This window comes from Myodes glareolus, chromosome 6 (genome assembly GCF_982192425.1).
Source record: "Myodes glareolus chromosome 6, mMyoGla1.1, whole genome shotgun sequence".
NCBI lineage: Eukaryota > Metazoa > Chordata > Mammalia > Rodentia > Cricetidae > Myodes > Myodes glareolus.
In genome coordinates, this window is record NC_142031.1 from 40,517,199 (window position 1) to 40,536,392 (window position 19,194).

At 39.3% G+C, this 19,194-nt stretch overlaps 1 protein-coding gene across 1 annotated transcript in view; it reads left to right on the plus strand.

Annotated features, from left to right (window-relative positions):
- The window catches only part of Rmnd5a (required for meiotic nuclear division 5 homolog A), a 66,438-nt gene that overhangs the window by 40,036 nt on the left and 7,208 nt on the right, over window positions 1–19,194 (plus strand). The window contains exons 5-7 of the mRNA XM_087907151.1: window positions 14,447–14,613; window positions 15,322–15,487; window positions 17,303–17,405. Coding sequence (XP_087763277.1) covers window positions 14,447–14,613; window positions 15,322–15,487; window positions 17,303–17,405 — 436 coding nt within the window. The remainder of the gene's footprint in view (window positions 1–14,446; window positions 14,614–15,321; window positions 15,488–17,302; window positions 17,406–19,194) is intronic.

Genomic DNA, 19,194 nt, shown 5'->3' on the forward strand with positions numbered 1-19,194 from the left:
TTTGAGGTCTTCAGCACATTTTCAATCAATAATTGATCGATTTCTGCATTGCCTTGTGCTAGAGGACCTGGCAGATCTGAATGGGATGGGGTATGTTATGTATATGGAATGATTCCTATTCCTGGTTGTATCTTGTAATTGAATAAATAATAAAGTCGATTTTGTATCATCTGGTATAAATTCAGCAATTTTATATCATCTTTATGATATAAATTCAATATATATAACAGCTCTTTCTGCATATTGCCAATTGGTAACTATGTTGAGAAGTTCTTTAAAATCCTTTTAGTACCATGAGAATAGCATATAATTCTGATTTTTGGACAGAGTCATAAGGGCTTTGATCCACATTACTTAAATTTTCTGATTTGTAGCCTGCCTTTTCTGATTTATTTGCATCAGCATAGAATGTAGGGGCTGCAGTTACTGGTATTTCCTGTACAATATGAGGAAGGATCTACCTAGTTCTCTTTATAAGTTGAATTCTTTTGCTTTTTGGGATGTTTCTTGTTAATGTCTCCCAAAAAATTACTGCAAGCTTTGTCAGGGTTTACTTTTTGCCCATAATTTGTTAATTTCATCATTATCAAAAGATACTATGATTTATGCTGGGTCTATTCCTGCTATTTGATGAAGTCTCAATTTTCCTTTTAGAATTAATTCAGAGGCTTTTTCCACATAAGTTTTTAACTTTTTGCTCTGTTTATGTGGTTAAAAGAGCCATTAAAGATAATACCTTCCCTCTGCTTTAAAATTCCTATAGGGGAATGTTTGGAGGGTAATATGACCAGAATGCAGTTAAGATTTGGATTCACACAATCCACATGTGCCTTCTGTAATTTATCTTCTATCAAAACCAATTGTCTCTCAGCTTCAACTGATAATTTCCTGGTATTGTTTAAGTTCTTACTATCATTTAAGGTTTTGTTTAAATTAATTAGTTCATTGGTTTTTTTCCCCCCAATAGTGGGCCTTATATGGGAAATATCTCCTAGCAATCTTTGGAAGTCATTAAGAGTCTGCAATTGATCTCTCCTAATTTACACCTTTTGGGGTCTAACTTTTTGTAAACGATTTTATTGCCTAAAGATTAATAATAGAACCTCCTCTTTATGTGTTTTTCAGGAACAATTTGTAATCCCCAACAAGGCAAAATTTTCCTTACCTCTTCAAGCATTCTTTCTAAAGTCTGAATGTCTGAATCAGCTAATAAGATGTCATCCATGTAATGGTAAACTATAGATTGAGGAAATTGCTTATGTATCATCTCCAGCAGCTACCCTACAAAATAAAGGCATAGGGTAGGGCTCCCCATGAAAGAACCTTCCATTGATATCTCCTAGACTGAGAATTATTATAAGTAGACATCGTGAAGGCAAATTTTTCTCTGTCTTTTTCTTGTAAAGGTATAGTGAAGAATCCGTCTTTTAAATCAATAGTTATGAGAGACTGTCCTTCTGGTAATAGAGAAGGCAAAGAAATGCCAGACTATAGAGAGCCCATTGGCTGAGTTACCTTATTAAAAGTTCTTAAATCTGTCACCATTCTCCATTTTCCAGATTTCTTTTTACTAACAAATACAGGAGAATTCTGAGGACTGTTTGAGTATGTTGAGCATCATGTTGCTCCTGTACCAGCTGTTCTAAAGCCTGCAGTTTCCCTTTCCTCCTCTCTTCTCCCCTCCCCTCCCTTCCCTTCTTCCTCCTTTGTATTTTTTGTTTTGTTTTTGTTTTTTTTTTTGAGACAGTTTCGCTGTAGTTTTAGAACCTGTCCTGGAACTAGCCTTGTAGACCAGGCTGGCCTCAAACTCACAGAGATCTGCCTGCCTCTGCCTTCCGAGTGTAGTTTCACTATTGTTAAAGGCCATTGCTTAACTCATATAGGTTTGTCTCTCAACCGTTTTAAAGGTAGAGCTGCTGGTCCATTGGAAGATCAGCAGCTTCTGTGCCCTGTTCTTGTATAACCTGAATGGCTAGTAACTGTTCTTTAAAATAGCTTGTAAATTTTTTCCCAGAAACGTATGCTAATTTGTGGTTTGTTTCTAAAATTGAGAGAATGTTAATTTTAGTATTCCATTACTGTAACAAATCATGTCCCCACAAATTCATTGCTATGTTAGTTTTCCTCTCTATCCTTCTGACCTTATGCATTCAACCCTCTCATGCTCTGTTATACCTGAAAAGTTCCATTCCCTAAAAGCTGAACATTTACCTTCTGAAGAGGCCAATTTGGATACCAAGATTCCAGTCAAACTATTGTTATATCCATCCACACCTGTGTCTACCAGACCTTCAATGACAATGTCATTTATTCGTATTTTTAATTTTGGTCTTTGTTCATTTATAGAAGTTTGCCAAAATACACACTTTATGGTTTCTCCTGAAATTTTTGTTCTTTCTTCTATAGTTGTTCTATTATCCAGAGCAGTATGGTTTCTTACAATAGGCAGTATGTTCTTTAATTGATCTGAGAAGAATTTCCTTTACAATGGCAGAAAATGACTGAACCAGATTTGGCATAGGTTCAAGAACTTTGTACTCGTGACAAAGGGTTCTCTTGTTGATCTGCATTCATTAGTCCAGTACCTGCTTTTCCAGAAGGAAAGAACATTCTGTTTTGGATTATGTTTAGAATAAACATTGTTTCCTGGAACACCCTCTTTACAATTTATTTTAAGGTGACTTTGTTTGCCACAATTGTAATACTTCTTATTTCGATTTTTCCTCAAACCTCTGGAAATCACCTCTCCTATCCAAACATCATCTTGATCATGAGATTCAATGTTGATTGTAATCTCGGATCCATTTTTCCAAGGGTGCTGACCTTGCCTTTAAAAACCTGATTATCCTTTGCATTGAGAATTAACATTTTCAAAAACCAGGGATTCAATTATTATTTGTTTAACTTCTGAATTTGGTGTCATAGTGCTGGAGTCAATCTTTGTAAGAAATCCATGAAGGCTTCCTTTGGGCCCTGCATACCTTTATTAAATGATTCAGTTTTCTACTTCTCTAATTCAGTTCCAGGCATTCAAAGCTGCTGTGTGGCATAAAGCCAGGGTGTGGTCATCGTATAAAGATTGTCTTTCTACAGCTCCATAAGCTTCTTCTTCTTCTTTTTTTTTTTTTTTAAGATTTATTTATTATGTATATAGTGTTCTGTCTGAAGAGGGCACCAGATCTCCTTACAAATGGTTGTGAACCACCATGTGGTTGCTGGGAATTGAACTCAGGACCTCTGGAAGAGCAGGCAGTGGTCTTAACCACTGGGCCATCTCTCCAGCCCCAGCTGCTTCTTCAAGAAGTTGATCTTGGGAGACTTCTATACCTCTAGCTTTACTCCATTATTCAGTAGTATTAGCCTCTTCTCTGAACCAGGTACTCCACTGTAACTGTGGACCAGGCTCTAAAACATCTTTAACCAATTCTGTCCAGTCTTCAGGGATAATTCTATTACAAACTGACCACAAGTTTAACATTTGCCTCACAAAAGGTGAATGCGTGCCATATGAGACTATTGCTTTTTTGAATCTCCTTAAACCCAACATTTCCATGGGAGTCCATTTAACTCTTGCACAGCTTTGGGATATCTATCATTTGGCAGTTGTTCCTGTAAGGTTGCGAGGTGTGTTAAGGTTGGCCGTTTGAAAACCTTAGGCTGTTCCTCTCTGAATTTATAACGCAATGCTGAAATTGGTTCTCCCTTAAATTCTGTCTGGTTCTGAATATCTCTATGATCTCTTTTATTAAGTTTTTCTAAGGCCTGTATTGTGGCAGCCAAACCAAACAACTTTTTAAGATATATACCAAGAATTATTATTAACGGCAACAAGGATTATCAAAATGATAATTAACAACCTGCCAATCCTGGTTAAGTTGATTATCCATTCTTTTAATTGTTCTGTTTTTAAATCATGCATTACATAATTATACAGAGATCTAACTTTCTCTATCATAATTGTATCTTCCATTTTTTTTTTAACATGGAGAAAAACTCTCCATTCCAATTTCTTGAGGCTGAGTGGTGCTGCACGCCTTTAATCCCAGCACTCGAGGCAGAGGCAAGTGAATCTCTGAGTTCGAGGCCAGCCTGGTCTACAAGAGCTAGTTCCAGGACAGGCTCCAAAGCTACAGAGAAATCCTGTCTCAAAAGCCAAAAAAAAGAAAGAAAAAAAAAGAAAAATTATTTTCTCACTAAATCTGCCGTTGATGATGTTGAAGATGTGAGGCTTATTACTGCTGTGTAGAACAGTAAAAGCCTGACTAGATTTCAAGCAGCTACGTATTTTGGCAGCAGCCTGAGAAGTGGGTTCAGGGAAAGCCAACCAGGAGAAAAGAAAGGAAATGACCAGTAGTGTGGTGACGCCAGCTGCATGTAGCTCTCACCTATGCTGGTGAGTGTAAATTCATAGGAAAATGGCTTTTCATGAATTCATACCCCAAAAGTTGGGGGCCATATGTAGCATGAGACAGATAATGGGGTTCAAGTTTAAGATCAAAAAAGCAAATCAGCCAGCCAGTAGAGAGTTCTTACCTCTGGGAAATCTTCAGACTGAGAAAAGAGTGAGTTCCTGTCTCATCCCACCATATATTCCTCTCTACTACTGGTATTAAAGGTGAACACCACCACTGCCTGGCTTCTATGACTAACTAGTATGACTGCTGGGATTAAAGGTGTGTACCACCACTACCTAGCCTGCATGACTGACTAGGCTAGCTTTATTTTTTAAAACACAAAGTACCATGGACCTCTGAGGTAGCAGGCCCCAGCCAGGGACCTCTGCTGGAGCAGGCCTCAGCCAATGACTTCCACAGGAACAGCTAGCTATAAGGGAGCAACTGCCAAGGAAACAGGCCTGAGCCCACAACTTCTACCTGAGCAGGCCTGAGTCAGCCACCTCCACAGGAGCAAGTTTGAGCCAGTGACCTCTACCAGAGCAGGCCCAAGTCAGAGACCTCTGCGGGTCCTGGCTTGAATCAGGATTTCCAAGGGAGCAGGCAGGCCCAAGTCAGTGACTTCAGGAGGAGCAGCCTCAAGCAAGCAATCTCCATGGGAATAGGCTTGAACGGTCCCCAGTATGGATGAGCAACCCATTGGGAACACTGAGTGACCTCTGGGGTGACTAGAACTGTTGCCCTGAGGTGCAACCATCTGAGCCTTGGATCTGCTGGCATTTGGAAGAGTGATCACCAGAGACACAGCCCCAACTACACCAATCAGAGTAAAAGCTGGGTAGACAAAGTAAGAACACACTCAACACCACAAAGAGCAACACGGCACCAATAAAAACCAGTGGCCCTACAACAGTAAGAATTGGAAAAGATCTTTACTAACCCCACATCAGACAGAGGTCTGATCTCCAAAATATTCAAAGAACTCAAGAAATTGGACACCAAAAGATCACATAATCCAATAAAAAAAATGGAGTACAGACCTAAACAGAGAACTCTCAACAGGAATCGAAAATGGCTGAAAGATACTTAAGGAAATGGCAACATCCTTAGTCATCAGAAAAATGTAAATCAAAACAACTCTGAGATTCCATCTTACACCTGGAATAACGGCCAAAATCAAAAACACTGATGACAACTTATGCTGGAGAGGTTGTGGGGAAAGGGGAACACTTCTGCATTGCTGGTGGGAATGCAAGCTGGTACAACTCCTTTGGATGTCAGTGTGGTGATTTCTCAGAAAATTAGGAAACAACCTTCCTCAAGACCCAGTAATACCACTTTTAGGTATATATCCAAAAGATGCTCAATCGTGCCACAAGGACATGTGCTCAACTATGTTCATAGCAGCATTGCTTGTCATAGCCAGAACCTGGAAACAACCTAAATGCCCCTTGACTGAAGAATGGATAAGGAAAATGTGGTACATTTACATAATGGAGTACTACACAGCAGAAAAAAATAATGACATCTTGAATTTTGCAGGAAAATGGATGGAGCTAGAAAACATCATTTTGAGTGAGGTAACCCAGACCCAGAAAGACAATTATCATATGTACTTAGTCATAGGTTTTTTTAAACATAAAGCAAAGAAAGTCAGCCTACAAACCACAATCCCAAAGAACTTAGACAACAATGCGGACACTAAGAGAGACTTATATAGATATACTCTACATGGGAAGTAGAAAGTAGAAAAAGACAAGATCTGCTGAGTAAATTGGGAGAGCATGGGGACCTGGGGGGAGGGGAGATGCAAGTAGGGGAGCAGAGAAAAATGTAGAGCTCAATAAATATCAATAAAAGTATATTATAAAAAGAAAACCAAAACAGATAATAAAGAAACCGCAAACTGAGGGAATTATAGGAACTGAAATTATGAGAAAATGATTAGGAACCACAAATACAACCATAAACAGCAGAATATGAGAGATGGAAGAGAGAATCTCAAGCACTGAAGATACAATAGAGGGAATAGACTCATGTGTCAAAGAAAACATTAAATCTAACAAAAGCTTAATACAAAATATTCAGGAAATACAGGATACCATTAAAAGACCAAACCTAAGAATAATAGGGATAGAAGGAGAAGTCCAACTTAAAAGCACAGAAAATATATTCAACAAAATCATAGAAGAAAACTTTCTCAACCTAAAGAAAGATATGCCTATGAAGATACAAGAAGCTTACAGAACACCAAATAGACTGGTTCCCTCACCACATAATAATCCAAACACTAAGCATACAGAATAACGAAAGAATATTAAGAGCTGCAAAGGAAAAAGGCCAAGTAGCATATAAAGGCAGACCTATCAGAGTTTCACCTGATTTCTCAGTGGAAAGAATGAAAACCAGAAGGTCCTGGTCAAGTGTTATGCAAACATTAAGAGACCATGGATGCCAGCCCAGACTACTATACCCAGCAAAGCTTTCAGTCACCACAGATGGACAAAACAAGATATTCCATGACAGAACCAGATTTAACCAATACCTAGCCACAAACCCAGCCCTACACAAAGTTTGAGAAGGAAAACTCCAACTTAAGGAAGTTGGCTACATCCATAAAAACAGAGCCAACAGATGATCTCATAGCAGCAAATCCCAAAGAAGGGAAAAATACACAGAATATTATCACCAACAATGAAAACTAAAGTTAACAGGAGCTAGCAATCACTGATCATTAATATCCTTTAATATAAATAGTCTCAACTCACCTATAAAAAGACACAGGCTAACAAATTGGATACAAAAACAGAATCCATCATTCTGCTGCATACAAGAAACACACCTTAGCCTCAAAGACAGACATCACCTCAGACTAAAGGGTTGGGAAAAAATTTTCCAATCAAATGAACCTAAGAAACAAGCTGGTGTAGCAATCCTAATATCTAACAAAATAGACTTCAAACTAAAATCAATAAAAAAAGACAAGGACATTTCATATTAGTCACAGGAAAAATCCATCAAGAGGAAATCTCAATACTGAACATCTGTGCCCCAAATAGAAGGCACCCTCATATGTAAAAGAAACACTTCTAAAGCTTAAACCACACATACTAATTGTGAGAGACTTCAACACCCCACTCTGACCACTGTAAAGGTCGATCAGACAGAAAGTTAACAGAGAAATAGGAGAACTAACAGATGTTATGGCTCAAATGGACTTAACAGACATCTGTAGAACATTCCATCCAAACAGAAAAGAATATACCTTCTTCTCAGCATCTCATGGAACCTTCTCAAAAATTGACCACATACCAGGTAACAAAGGATACCTCAACAGATACAAAAATTGGACTAATCCCATGTACCTTATTGGATCACCATGACTTAAAGTTAGAATTCTACACCAACACTAATTCCAGAAAGCCCACAAACACATGGAAATTAAGCAATGCACACCTTCCTGAATCATCAATGGCTCAAGGAAGAAATTAAAAACTTCCTGAAATTCAGTGAAAATGACCACTCAACACACCCAAATTTATGGGACACAGTGAAAACTGTTTTAAGAGGAAAGTTCATAGAACTAAATACCTACATAAAGAACCTGGAAAAATCCCACACTAGTGAGTTAACAGAACATTTGAAAACTGTAAGACAAAAAGAAGCAAACTTTCCCAGGTGGACTAGATGGCAGGAAATAATCAAATTGAGAGCTGAAATCTACAAGATATAAATAAAGAAAATAGTACAAAGAATCAATGAAACAAAGAGTTGGTTCTTTGAGAAAATCAACAAAATAGACAAATTTTTATCCAAACTAACCAAAAGGCATAGAGAATATCCAAATTAACAAGCAGAAACAAAAAGGAGGTCATAACAACAGATATGGAGGAAATCCAGAAAACCATTAGGCAATATTTCAAAATTGGAAAAATTAAAAGTAATGGACAATTTTCTGGATAAATACCACTTACCAAAATTAAATCAAGAACAGATAAACAAATTAAATAGACCTATAACTGCTAAAGAAATAGAAACAGTCATCAAAAGTCTCCCAACCAAAGAACGCCCAGAACCAGATGGTTTCAGTGAAGAATTCTGCAAGATTTTTTTAAAGAAGAACTAATACCAATACTCCTCAAATTATTCCACACAATAAAAACAGAAGGAACATTGCCAAACTTTTTATGAAGCTACAGTTACCCTGAACTGAAACAGTTAATGAAGCTACAGTTACCGAAACCACACAGAGACATTATTAAGAAAGAGAATTACAGTCCAGTCTCACTCATGAACACTGATGCAAAAATATTCAATAAAATACTGGCAAGCTGAATCCAAGAATGCATGAGAAGAATTGTCCACCACGATCAAGTCGACTTCATCCCAGAGATGCAGGGATGGTTCAACATATAAAAATCTGTCAATGTAATACACCATATAAGTAAACTGAAAAAAAAGAACCACATGATCTTCTCATTAGATGCTAAAAGTGTTCGACAAAATACAACATCCTTTCATGATAAAGGTCTTGGAGAGAGCAGGGATATAAGGGATACCTAAACATAATAAAGTCAATATATAACAAACCAACAACCAACATCAAACTAAATGAAGAGAAACTCAAAGCGATCCCACTGAAATCAGGAACAAGACAAGGTTGTCTATTCTCTCCATATCTATTCAGTATAGTTCTTGAGGTCCTAGCTAGAGCAATAAGACACCAAAAGGAGATCAAGGGGATACAAATCAGAATAAGAAGTCAAACTCTCACTGTTTGCTGTTGATGTGCTAGCTTATATAAGTGACCCAAAAAATTCTACCAAGGAACTTCTACTACTCATAAACACTTTCAGTAATGTAGCGGGATACAAGATTAACTCAAAAAAATCAGTTGGTGTAGGAGAGGTCCCTTTTTCTATGTGTTGCTTGTATTGGTTAATGAATAAAGAAACTGCCTTGGCCTCATAGGAGTGTAGTGTGGAGCTGCGGGCAGGCCTGCTTGTCATCCCGCACGGCTCCCGCATGGCTAGCTTAGCCCCGAAAATAACAACACACAAATTGTATTCATTTAAGCATTGCCTGGCCCATTATCTCTAGAGAGTTAGTTACTGACTAACTCTCATATCTTGATATTAACCCATTTCTAATAATCTGTATCACACCACGAGGTGTGGCTTACCAGGAATGATTCAGCATGTCTGACCTGGTGGCTGGCTCCATGGCATCTGCCTCATTGCCCTCTTCCCAGCATTCTGTTCTGTTTACTCCGCCTACCTAATTTTCTGTCCTATCAAAGGGCCAAGGCAGTCTCTTTATTGACCAACGAAAATAACATAATAGACAGATAACCCTCCTCCATCATAGGAGCAGAACTTAGGTAGGTTGAGAAGACAGAACTGAATGCTGGGAGGAATAAAACAAGAGTCAGAGAGAGCAGCCATGGATCCTCTGCCTGAGACAGATGCCAGTTAGAATTTTACCTGGTAAGCCACTGCCACGTGGCGATACACGGATTAATAGAAATGGGTTAAATCAAGATGTGAGAGTTAGCCAATAAGAGGCTAGAGCTAATGGGCCAAGCAGTAATTTATTTATTTATTTATTTATTTTGGTTTTTCGAGACAGGGTTTCTCTGTAGCTTTGGTGCCTGTCCTGGAACTAGCTCTTGTAGACCAGGCTGGCCTCGAACTCACAAAGATCCGCCCGCCTCTGCCTCCCGAGTACTGGGATTAAAGGCGTGCGCCACCACCGCCCGGCTGCCAAGCAGTAATTGAATTAATACATTTTTTTGTTGGTTATTTCTGGGCTGAGCTAGCCGGGCAGCCGGGATGAACAAGCAGGCCCTCCATGCAACAATCAGTAGCCCTCCTGGGATAAAAATCAGAGAAACAACACCCTTCACAATAGCCACAAATAGCATAAAATATCTTGGAGTAACTCTAACCAAACAAGTGGAAGACTTGTATGACAAGAACTTTAAATCTTTGAAGAAAGAAGTTGAAGAAGACACTAGAAAATGGAAAGATTTCCGATGCTCTTGGGTAGGTAGAATTAACATAGTAAAAATGGCACTCAGCAAAAGCAATCTACAGATTCAATGCAATGCCCATCAGAATCCCAGCAAAAGTTTTCACAGACCTCAAAAGAACAATACTCAACTTCATATGGGAAAGCAAAAACAAACAAACAAATAAACAAAACAGAAAAAAAAAAACCATGATAGCCAAAACAATCCTGTACAATAAAGGAACTTCTGGAGGCATCACAATTCCTGGCTTCAAACTCCACTACAGACCTACAGGACTGAAAACAGCCAGGTATTGGCATAAAAACAGATAGGAGGACCAATGGAACTGAATTGAAGACCCAGATATCAATCCATACACCTAAGATCCCCTGATTTTTGACAAAAAAGGCAAAAAATATAAAATGGAAAAAAGAAAGCATATTCAACAAATGGTGCTGGTATAACTGGATATCGACATGTAGAAAAATGAAATAGACTCATATCTATCACCATGCACAAAACTCAAGTCTAAATACATCAAAGACCTTAACATAAAGCCAATCACACTGAACCTCTTAGAAGAGAGAGTTGGAAGTATACTTGAACACATTGGCATAGGAAACCACTTCCTAAATATAACCCCAGTAGCACAAGACACTGAGAGGAAAAAAAAATTAATAAATGGTACCCCCGAAACTGAAAAACTTCTGTAAAGCAAAGGACACGGTCAACATGACAAAACGAAGCCTACAGAATGGGAAAAGATTTTTACCAACCCCACATCAGACAGAGGACTTATCTCCAAAATATACAAAGGACTCGAGAAATTGGTCATCAACAAAACAAATAATCCAATTTAAAAAATGGGGTAGAGACTTAAACAGAGAACTCTCAACAGAGGAATCTAAAATGGGTGTAAGACACTTAAGGAAATGCTCAATATCCTTAGCCATCGAAGAAATGCAAATCAAGTAACTCAAATTTTATCCTACACCTGTAAGAATGGCCAAGATCAAAAACACACATGACATCTTATGCTGGAAAGGTTGTGGGGTAAAGGGGACAGTCCTCCATTGCTGTTGGGAGTGCTAACTGGTACAGCCACTTTGGATATCAGTATGGCGTTTTCTTAGAAAATTAGGACCCAGCAATGCCAGTTTTGGGTATATACCCAAAAGATGCTCAATTGTACGGCAAGGATATGTTCTCAACTATGTTCATAGCATCATTGTTGGTCACAGCCAGAACCCGGAAACAACCTAAATGCCCCTCTTCCTAAAAATGGATAAGGAAAATGTGGTACATTTACACAATAGATTACTACACAGCAGAAGAAGATAATGACATCTTGAAATTTGCGGGCAATTGACTGGATCTAGAAAACATCATTTTGAGTGACGTAGTCAGAACCAGAAAGACAAATATCATATGTACTCACTCATAAGTGACTTTTAGACATAAAGCAAAGAAGAACCAGCCTACAATTCACAATCCCAGAGAACCTAGACAGCAATAAGGACCCTAAGAGAGACATATATGGATCTAATCTACATGGGAAGCACAAAAAGAGAAGATCTTCTGAGTAAATTAGGAGCGTGGGGACAATAGACGAGAGTATAACAGGAGTCAAGAGGATAGGATGCGAATTGAGAAAAATACATAGTTCAATAAAAAGAATAACTAAAAAAACAAGGAGGATATGAGTCTGGCAGGAGATGTATTGAGGTGGTGGAGAATGGATATAATCAGAAGGCATTGTACACACGTATGAAAACTTAAAAGAATAAATAAAGCATACCATTTAAAATACATTTTAAAAGCAAAAAAAAAAATAAAATATATCACTATACTTTGAGTAACACAGCCTGGGGCCACATGTGTCCCAGACAGCTGTGAGTGGCCCAACAGAAAATTTGTAAACTTACATAAAACCTGAATTTCACTCCTGGGCATATATACAAAGAACCCTGTCTCCTACCACAGAGACATTCGCACCCCTATATTTGTCACTGTAGCTAGGAAATGGAACCAACCTAGTGCATGGATAATGAAAGTATGTTGCAGATATAATGTAGAATATTATCAACTCTAAAGAAAAGGGAAGTCACAAAATTTGCAGGAAAATGCTTAGACTTATATAATATTAAACATGATCAGGCAATCAGAAAAAAACAGCACATTTTCCTTCTTGTTAATTCTTGAGCACGAACTTTGAATATGACAGCATCATGTCACAAATTCAGAAGATTTTCTGGTTGGTTGGCACATTTACTTTTGCTTTGGATTAAAAGCCTTTTATAAAATTTAAATTTGCTTAACCTGCAACCTAAATGTTAAAGTTGGTTGAACCATTGGAAAAAGACGCTAGTTTCAAGGAGTCTGGAAAAGCATTGTTTTGTTTTGTTTCATCCATTCAAATGATCATTCATTAATTAATATTTGGTGAATTGAGAAAATTAGCGGTGGGAACAAGAGCTCTGCCAGGAAACTCATTAGTTAAGCAATATTTTAATGTTAGGTACGGTGTAATAAGTTATTCAAGTTTTATGTCACCTTTATTTTGCCACCCCACCCAGTGGTGCTAGGTGTCAAACCAGAGGACTTGTGTGTGCTGGGCAAGCACTCTGCCATTGAAATATAGCCCCATCTCAAGTTACTCATCCCTATGAGTATTTTATAATCATACCTAATTAAAATTCCACTGGGTTAGGTAAAAGAATGTCCAAGTAAAGGTTAATTAAAGAATAGCTTTTATAGTTGAATATTTAAAGAAATAAAACTTCTTTGTCTCATCTGTAAACTTTAACACTGACTTGTGGTACATTTCTGCTTTTGTCACGCTTGACATGGTAGTCCCAATTCACTTGAGTTAGTGTCTGCTTGTGCCGCTGATAACTGCTCACTTATGGTACCTCAGTGGTTAAGAGTGCCCGTTATTCTTCCAGAAGACCTGGGTTCAGTTCCCAGCATCCGCATGGCAAACCAAAACAGCCTGTAACTCCAGTTCCAGGAGATCCAATGCCTCTTCTATCCTTTGAGGGCACCTGACACACACACAGTGTATAATACATCCTGGTGACAAAACACATGCATAAGATAAGATAAATCCTGAAAAAAGACAGCAAGTACCTTGAGAATTATCATTGTGTGCTGGTTTTGTTGGTTTTGCATATTTCTGTTGTAATACTGGGGTTTGAACCCAGGGCCCTTCTGTATGTATTAAACAAACACTCTCACTAAGCTGTATCCACAGCTCCTTGCCCCCGTTTTCTAATTTTTAGTGCTAAACAGAGTAGCATAACGTTTGACAAAGGCCTAAAAATAAGAGACTCCAGACCCACAATGAGGTAGTACAGCAGGTAAAGGCACTTGTACAGAGCCTTATGTGGATTCATTGCCACCATCCATCATGGTGGAAGGAAAGAAATCACTTCAGAGGTTGTCCTCTGACTTCCACATGAAGGTTATGATGTGAATCTCCCCCAATAAGGAATGAGTGCCTAAATAAATGGGAGAATGTTATTTAAAAAGTAAGGGGTTTCTCTTCAGAGTTTTTTGTTTGTTTGTTTGTTTTGTTTTTTGAGACAGGGTTTCTCTGTAGGCTTTGGAGCCTGTCCTGGAACTAGCTCTTGTAGACCAGATTGGCCTCGAACTCACAGAGATCCTTCCGCCTGTGCCTCCCAAGTGCTGGGATTGTCTTCAGAGTTTTGATTCATTTGCAGATAGGCTGCTCTAATTGGAAGAAGGGTGAATCTAAACAGTCTAGGTGTAAATCCTAAGGCACACACTCCAAAGTGTGGCTCTCATCAAATCCAAGTGTATTTTGTGGCATTCCCTAGCCATTCCTATGATAAAACTTCATTAAAGGAGTAACAATTCTCTAACTTTACCCTTGTGTTTGCATCTTCTAATGGTTGATGTTACTAAACTTCCCACAAGATGGCAGACCAGATCCCCTTTTCACATGCTAGATGTCAACCAGCTTTTAAAACACCTTGCTCTTGCCCTTGATTACTCTTCAAATCTTTTTCTGTTGTTTTAGGTGGGCAGTATCCAACCGAGAAATGCTCATAGCCCAGAACAGCTCCTTGGAATTTAAGCTACACCGACTGTACTTTATTAGCTTGTTAATGGGTGGAACTACAAATCAGCGGGAAGCCTTACAGTATGCAAAAAATTTCCAGCCATTCGCTCTAAATCATCAAAAAGGTGAGTTTGGAGCCAGACCTGTTTTCCTTTGTACTTTGGGGAGGGAGCCTGGACAGGGTAGGGAGAGTACAAGGAACTGAGACAGTCTCTCAGTAGTTCAAGCTGGTCTCACTGATTCTCCTGTGTCAGCCTCCAGAATGCTGGGAATACAGAGAAGCACCACCAGCATGGCTTAAGTCAGAGATTTTTAATGTTTGGAAGGAGCCAGTAGCCACTAGATGTGTCTGCCATACACATTTGCTAATGAATAAAATTGTTGGGATAACTGCTAATGCAAACATTGCACACTGACGCTAGAGCAGCAGAAGCCAGAGACATTGCAGAGTAAGGGATTCCTTAATGTAAGCACACTGGCAAGACCAAGGTGTGGCATGCTCCTTGGACACTCCTGTATCACCACATGCTGCCTTCATGTATCAATGTGGTGAGTATGGCTACTTCTTCACCAAACATGTGATAGTATAAGACTAGGAATTCTAAATTCAATATTTCCACTGCTTCCTTTTTCTCATCCTCTCCCATACTGTGTCCTTAGTTTTAGGGGAGGAACTTGGCAACCAAGATTAGGGACCAGCATGTTTGCATTATTTTAGGATATGCTACATGAGCTGGAGATGTTCTTAACTTTCCCAGCCGATTGTTGACAAGTATATGCTATTTCAGACATGACTGTGCATTCCTCCACTTTGCTGATGCTTTTTCTTTTAGACATTCAGGTATTGATGGGAAGCCTCGTGTACCTGAGACAAGGGATTGAGAATTCACCATATGTTCACCTACTTGATGCAAATCAGTGGGCTGACATCTGTGACATCTTTACACGGGATGCTTGTGCCCTCCTGGGGCTCTCTGTGGAGTCTCCTCTCAGTGTCAGGTGCAGTAATGGCCCTGCTTGCTCTGAAATGGGCACTGTATTGGGCATCTTTTCTTGTTGCCTTTATGATTAAACAAGTAGACAAGTAGATTGTGTTGTCTTTCTGCAGAAGGGTACAGTGCTTGCCATAGTTGGCAGTGACACAGTTTTAAGGCAGCTACTCTCCAAGTATGTTCTGGGAGCCAGGGTAGTCCAGAACCCTTTTTCCACTGCTGACCTTTGCACAGATGAGGGTCTGTGTTGTGGGGCCATTGACCCAGCCTATCCTTACTACTCTGCTGACTGCCTAGGAAATGCTTGTTGAGCTCTACAGTGCCTTGGGTAGTCTGTAAATACTTAAAGGTGACGTTTGTATCTATACCTTTTAGTATTCTGTGTGACACAATAGAGCATTTGTATAAAACACTTAGTTTCATGCTTCAGGGTGATTATTGAGGCAAAGTACCTGTATATTGAGTTATGAATTGTCTTGTTACAAAATATGGTTTTTGTTGTAGCGTATTATTTTAACAATGTAAAGACATGTTATATTTGTTTAACTGTGTAAAGATGTGATACATTTGTTTCTCCTTGCCTGCCTAAGGTACCTGGTTGATCTAATTAAAAGCTGAGCAGCCATAGCTATGCAGTAGAGTGATAGGCAGGGAGGATAAGTAGGAGGTGGAATCTAGATTTAAGAGAGAAGAGAGAACAAGGTTGAAAAAGAGGGAGATGTCCAGGGCCAGCCAGGCAGGTGCCAGGCACACAGACATGGAGGAAGCAGTGAAAGTAGGACATAGAGAATGAAAGAAAGGTAAGAAAGCCCTGAGGCAAAAGATAAATGAAGAGAAACAGGTTATAATGAGTTACAAGAGTTAGTGGGACAACCATACATGAGCTAAGGGCAAGCATTTATAACTGATAATAAGTCTCCATGTCATGATTTGGGAGCTGCTTGCTAGCCCAAAAGAAAGCCTGCTATAGTTTTTACTTGGAATAATTTGCAACTGACACACCAATATAGTATGTTTATTATGATTTTAAATGAATTGGTATGTTTTAATTTCTAACATTAAGTGATGTCATCCACAAAACCAAAACCACAGTTATTCACATTCTGGATTTTACAGTTATTTTTCCAGTGAATGAAGTAAGCTTGTCACATTAAAGGGAGCAAGTGATGCCAATTATGTGTATCTTTTGACACAGTGATGAAGGTTGAGTTGAAAGTTTGGTTATGAACTTGTAAAGGCTTTTCTGATGAGTTTGGTGATGTGATTGTAGTTTTTTTTATGTTGTAAACTAGAAGGTTTAATTCGTATAACCTTCAGAATCATACTTATAGAGACAGGCTCGGAAGTGTGAAGGCACGAGCCACCGTGATGGGAGGCACATCAGCAGCTCATTCTTGTACTTCCCTCCTTTGAGCTGATGGGGTTGACGCTTCTTAGAATGGCGGCCCCTCCCTTTCAGCACCGTGTGCCAGAGCTGCCTCTCTTTTGATAGGGTGGAACCAGTTACTCTTCTTTTCTAGTTGCTGAGGAATTAAATGAAAATTAAACCATCCAATCAGAAGACAATTTTGCTTTTTTGTATTCCCCCAGTTTCTCCCATTTTGGCTAGGCTTATGATAGCCCTAGGGTTTTATGTTTTGTTTGTAAAGGGGATTTTTTTTGTTCCAATAACTACAAGAAATATAACTGAGGGCTGGGAGCAGAAGGATGAGGGAGAAAATCAGTTTATTTTTCCCTTAGAGGAAAGAGTTGCCAGGGTCTGTGCTTTGGGGTTGGCACCTTTGGGTGTTGGCACTGATGCTTCTTCCTCTTTTGCCCTCAGTTTCTCAGCAGGTTGTGTGGCACTGCCCGCACTAATTAACATCAAAGCTGTGATTGAGCAGAGACAGTGTACTGGAGTTTGGAACCAGAAAGACGAATTACCTGTGAGTTCTATTGACAATTTATTTACCCTTCCCTCCTTAGAAGATGGACGTTTTAAGAGTTAAAGTGGGGGGGCTGGAGAGATGACTTAGTGGTTAAGAGCATTGCCTGCTCTTCCAAAGGTCCTGAGTTCAATTCCCAGCAACCACATGGTGGCTCGCAACCATCTGTAATGAGGTCTGGTTTCCTCTTCTGACCTGCAGGCATACACACAGACAGAATATTGTATACATAATAAATAAATAAATATTTTAAAAAAAGAGTTAAAGGTGGTCATGTCATTTAATCAGGAAACATTAGTGTAGCCATTCAGCAGGTTTGTTATTGTTTGTTTAAATGCACATAACATGGGTGAAAAATAAGGTTGGGAATATAGCTTTGGGTCCAACACCACTCTCAAAAGGAAGCAAATCAATTAACTAATTAAAATTAAACTAGGCATGAGGTAGTAATGATACACACTAATTCCAGCACTCAGGAGGCGCAGAGGTAGGCAAATCTTTGAGTTTGAGTCCAGTCTGGCCCACAAAATGAGTTCCAAGGCAGCCAGGGCCTCACAGTTGAGATCCCGTCTCAACAACAACAAAAGCCAAAACAAGAAAATAGATATGTAGTTCATAGAATCTTTTGGAGACACTGAAGGAGTGTATCCAAAATTTTGACTTCAAGTTTCAGTTGCAAGCTGATGAACGCAGTCCTCAGAAGTGGGAGAGTTGTATTTTAGTAAGCTCACTTGTGGGCAGCAGTTTATCTGTAAAAAGAGGGCCCCTTCTCTTTATGGGCTACTGAAGCCTAGAGATGGCAGGCACACTGTGGCTGCCATAGTGGTTATGATGCGAGGCACAGAGTTTATTATATGTGTTTCCTCTGGCAGAGGACACTGAAACTTTAACTTAACATTACCATTTCTGACGCAGTTGTGTCCAGACCTGGGAGGACTGAATTAAGCCTTTGGCTTTGGCTTCTTCTTTGCCACACCTGCACATAGGTTTGTCTGCAGTTGCTTTGTCCTTCCAGCTGTAAGCCTGTCAGTTGGTTGCATCAACTTTTAAGAGCTTGTTGAAGATGGTTTGTGATTGAAGGCACAGGTGTCCTCCCAGTGCTCCATGTGGTCAGGACAGAAGCAGCGCTTCACCCTGCTGCTGCTGCTGCTGGAACAAAGGAAAACTCAATGCTGTGAGAAGGTTCCCAGCACTGGCAGTTTTATGGTCATGCTGTGAGCATCTTTGAGACTTGCACACTGAAGTAGAGCAATCAGTAGGATCCCAACTGAAAGTGTGCACTTGGGGCTAGGGAAGCAACAGGAGGTAGTGGCTGGTAATCTTTCCTCATGAGTGCTTTGATGTACTTTTGTTCTCTTTTTTTAATGTTTTATTTATTATTTATTATGTCTGTAGTGTTCTGCCTGCATGTATACCAGCAGGCTGGAAAAGGGCATCAGATCTCATTACAGATGGTTGCGAGCCACCATGTGGTTGCTGGGAATTGAACTCAGGACCTTTGGAAGAGCAGTCAGTGCTCTTAACCTCTGAGCCATCTCTCCAGCCCCTCTTTTTTCTTTTTTAAAGATATTTTTACTGTATATCCACTCCTACTGTATGTCTAGTTTAGGATTCCTCTGACCCTCCTGGGTTTATAGGTCTGTTCTACCATTTTTGCAGTGCTGTAGTTTGGACTCAGGTCCCTGTGAATATTAAATTCCATCCCCTACCCTTTGTCAGTTTTTCCTTAAAGAACTTTATTAATAGGTCTATTTTATTTTTGATTATTTTTTGAGTCAGTGTGTCTCTG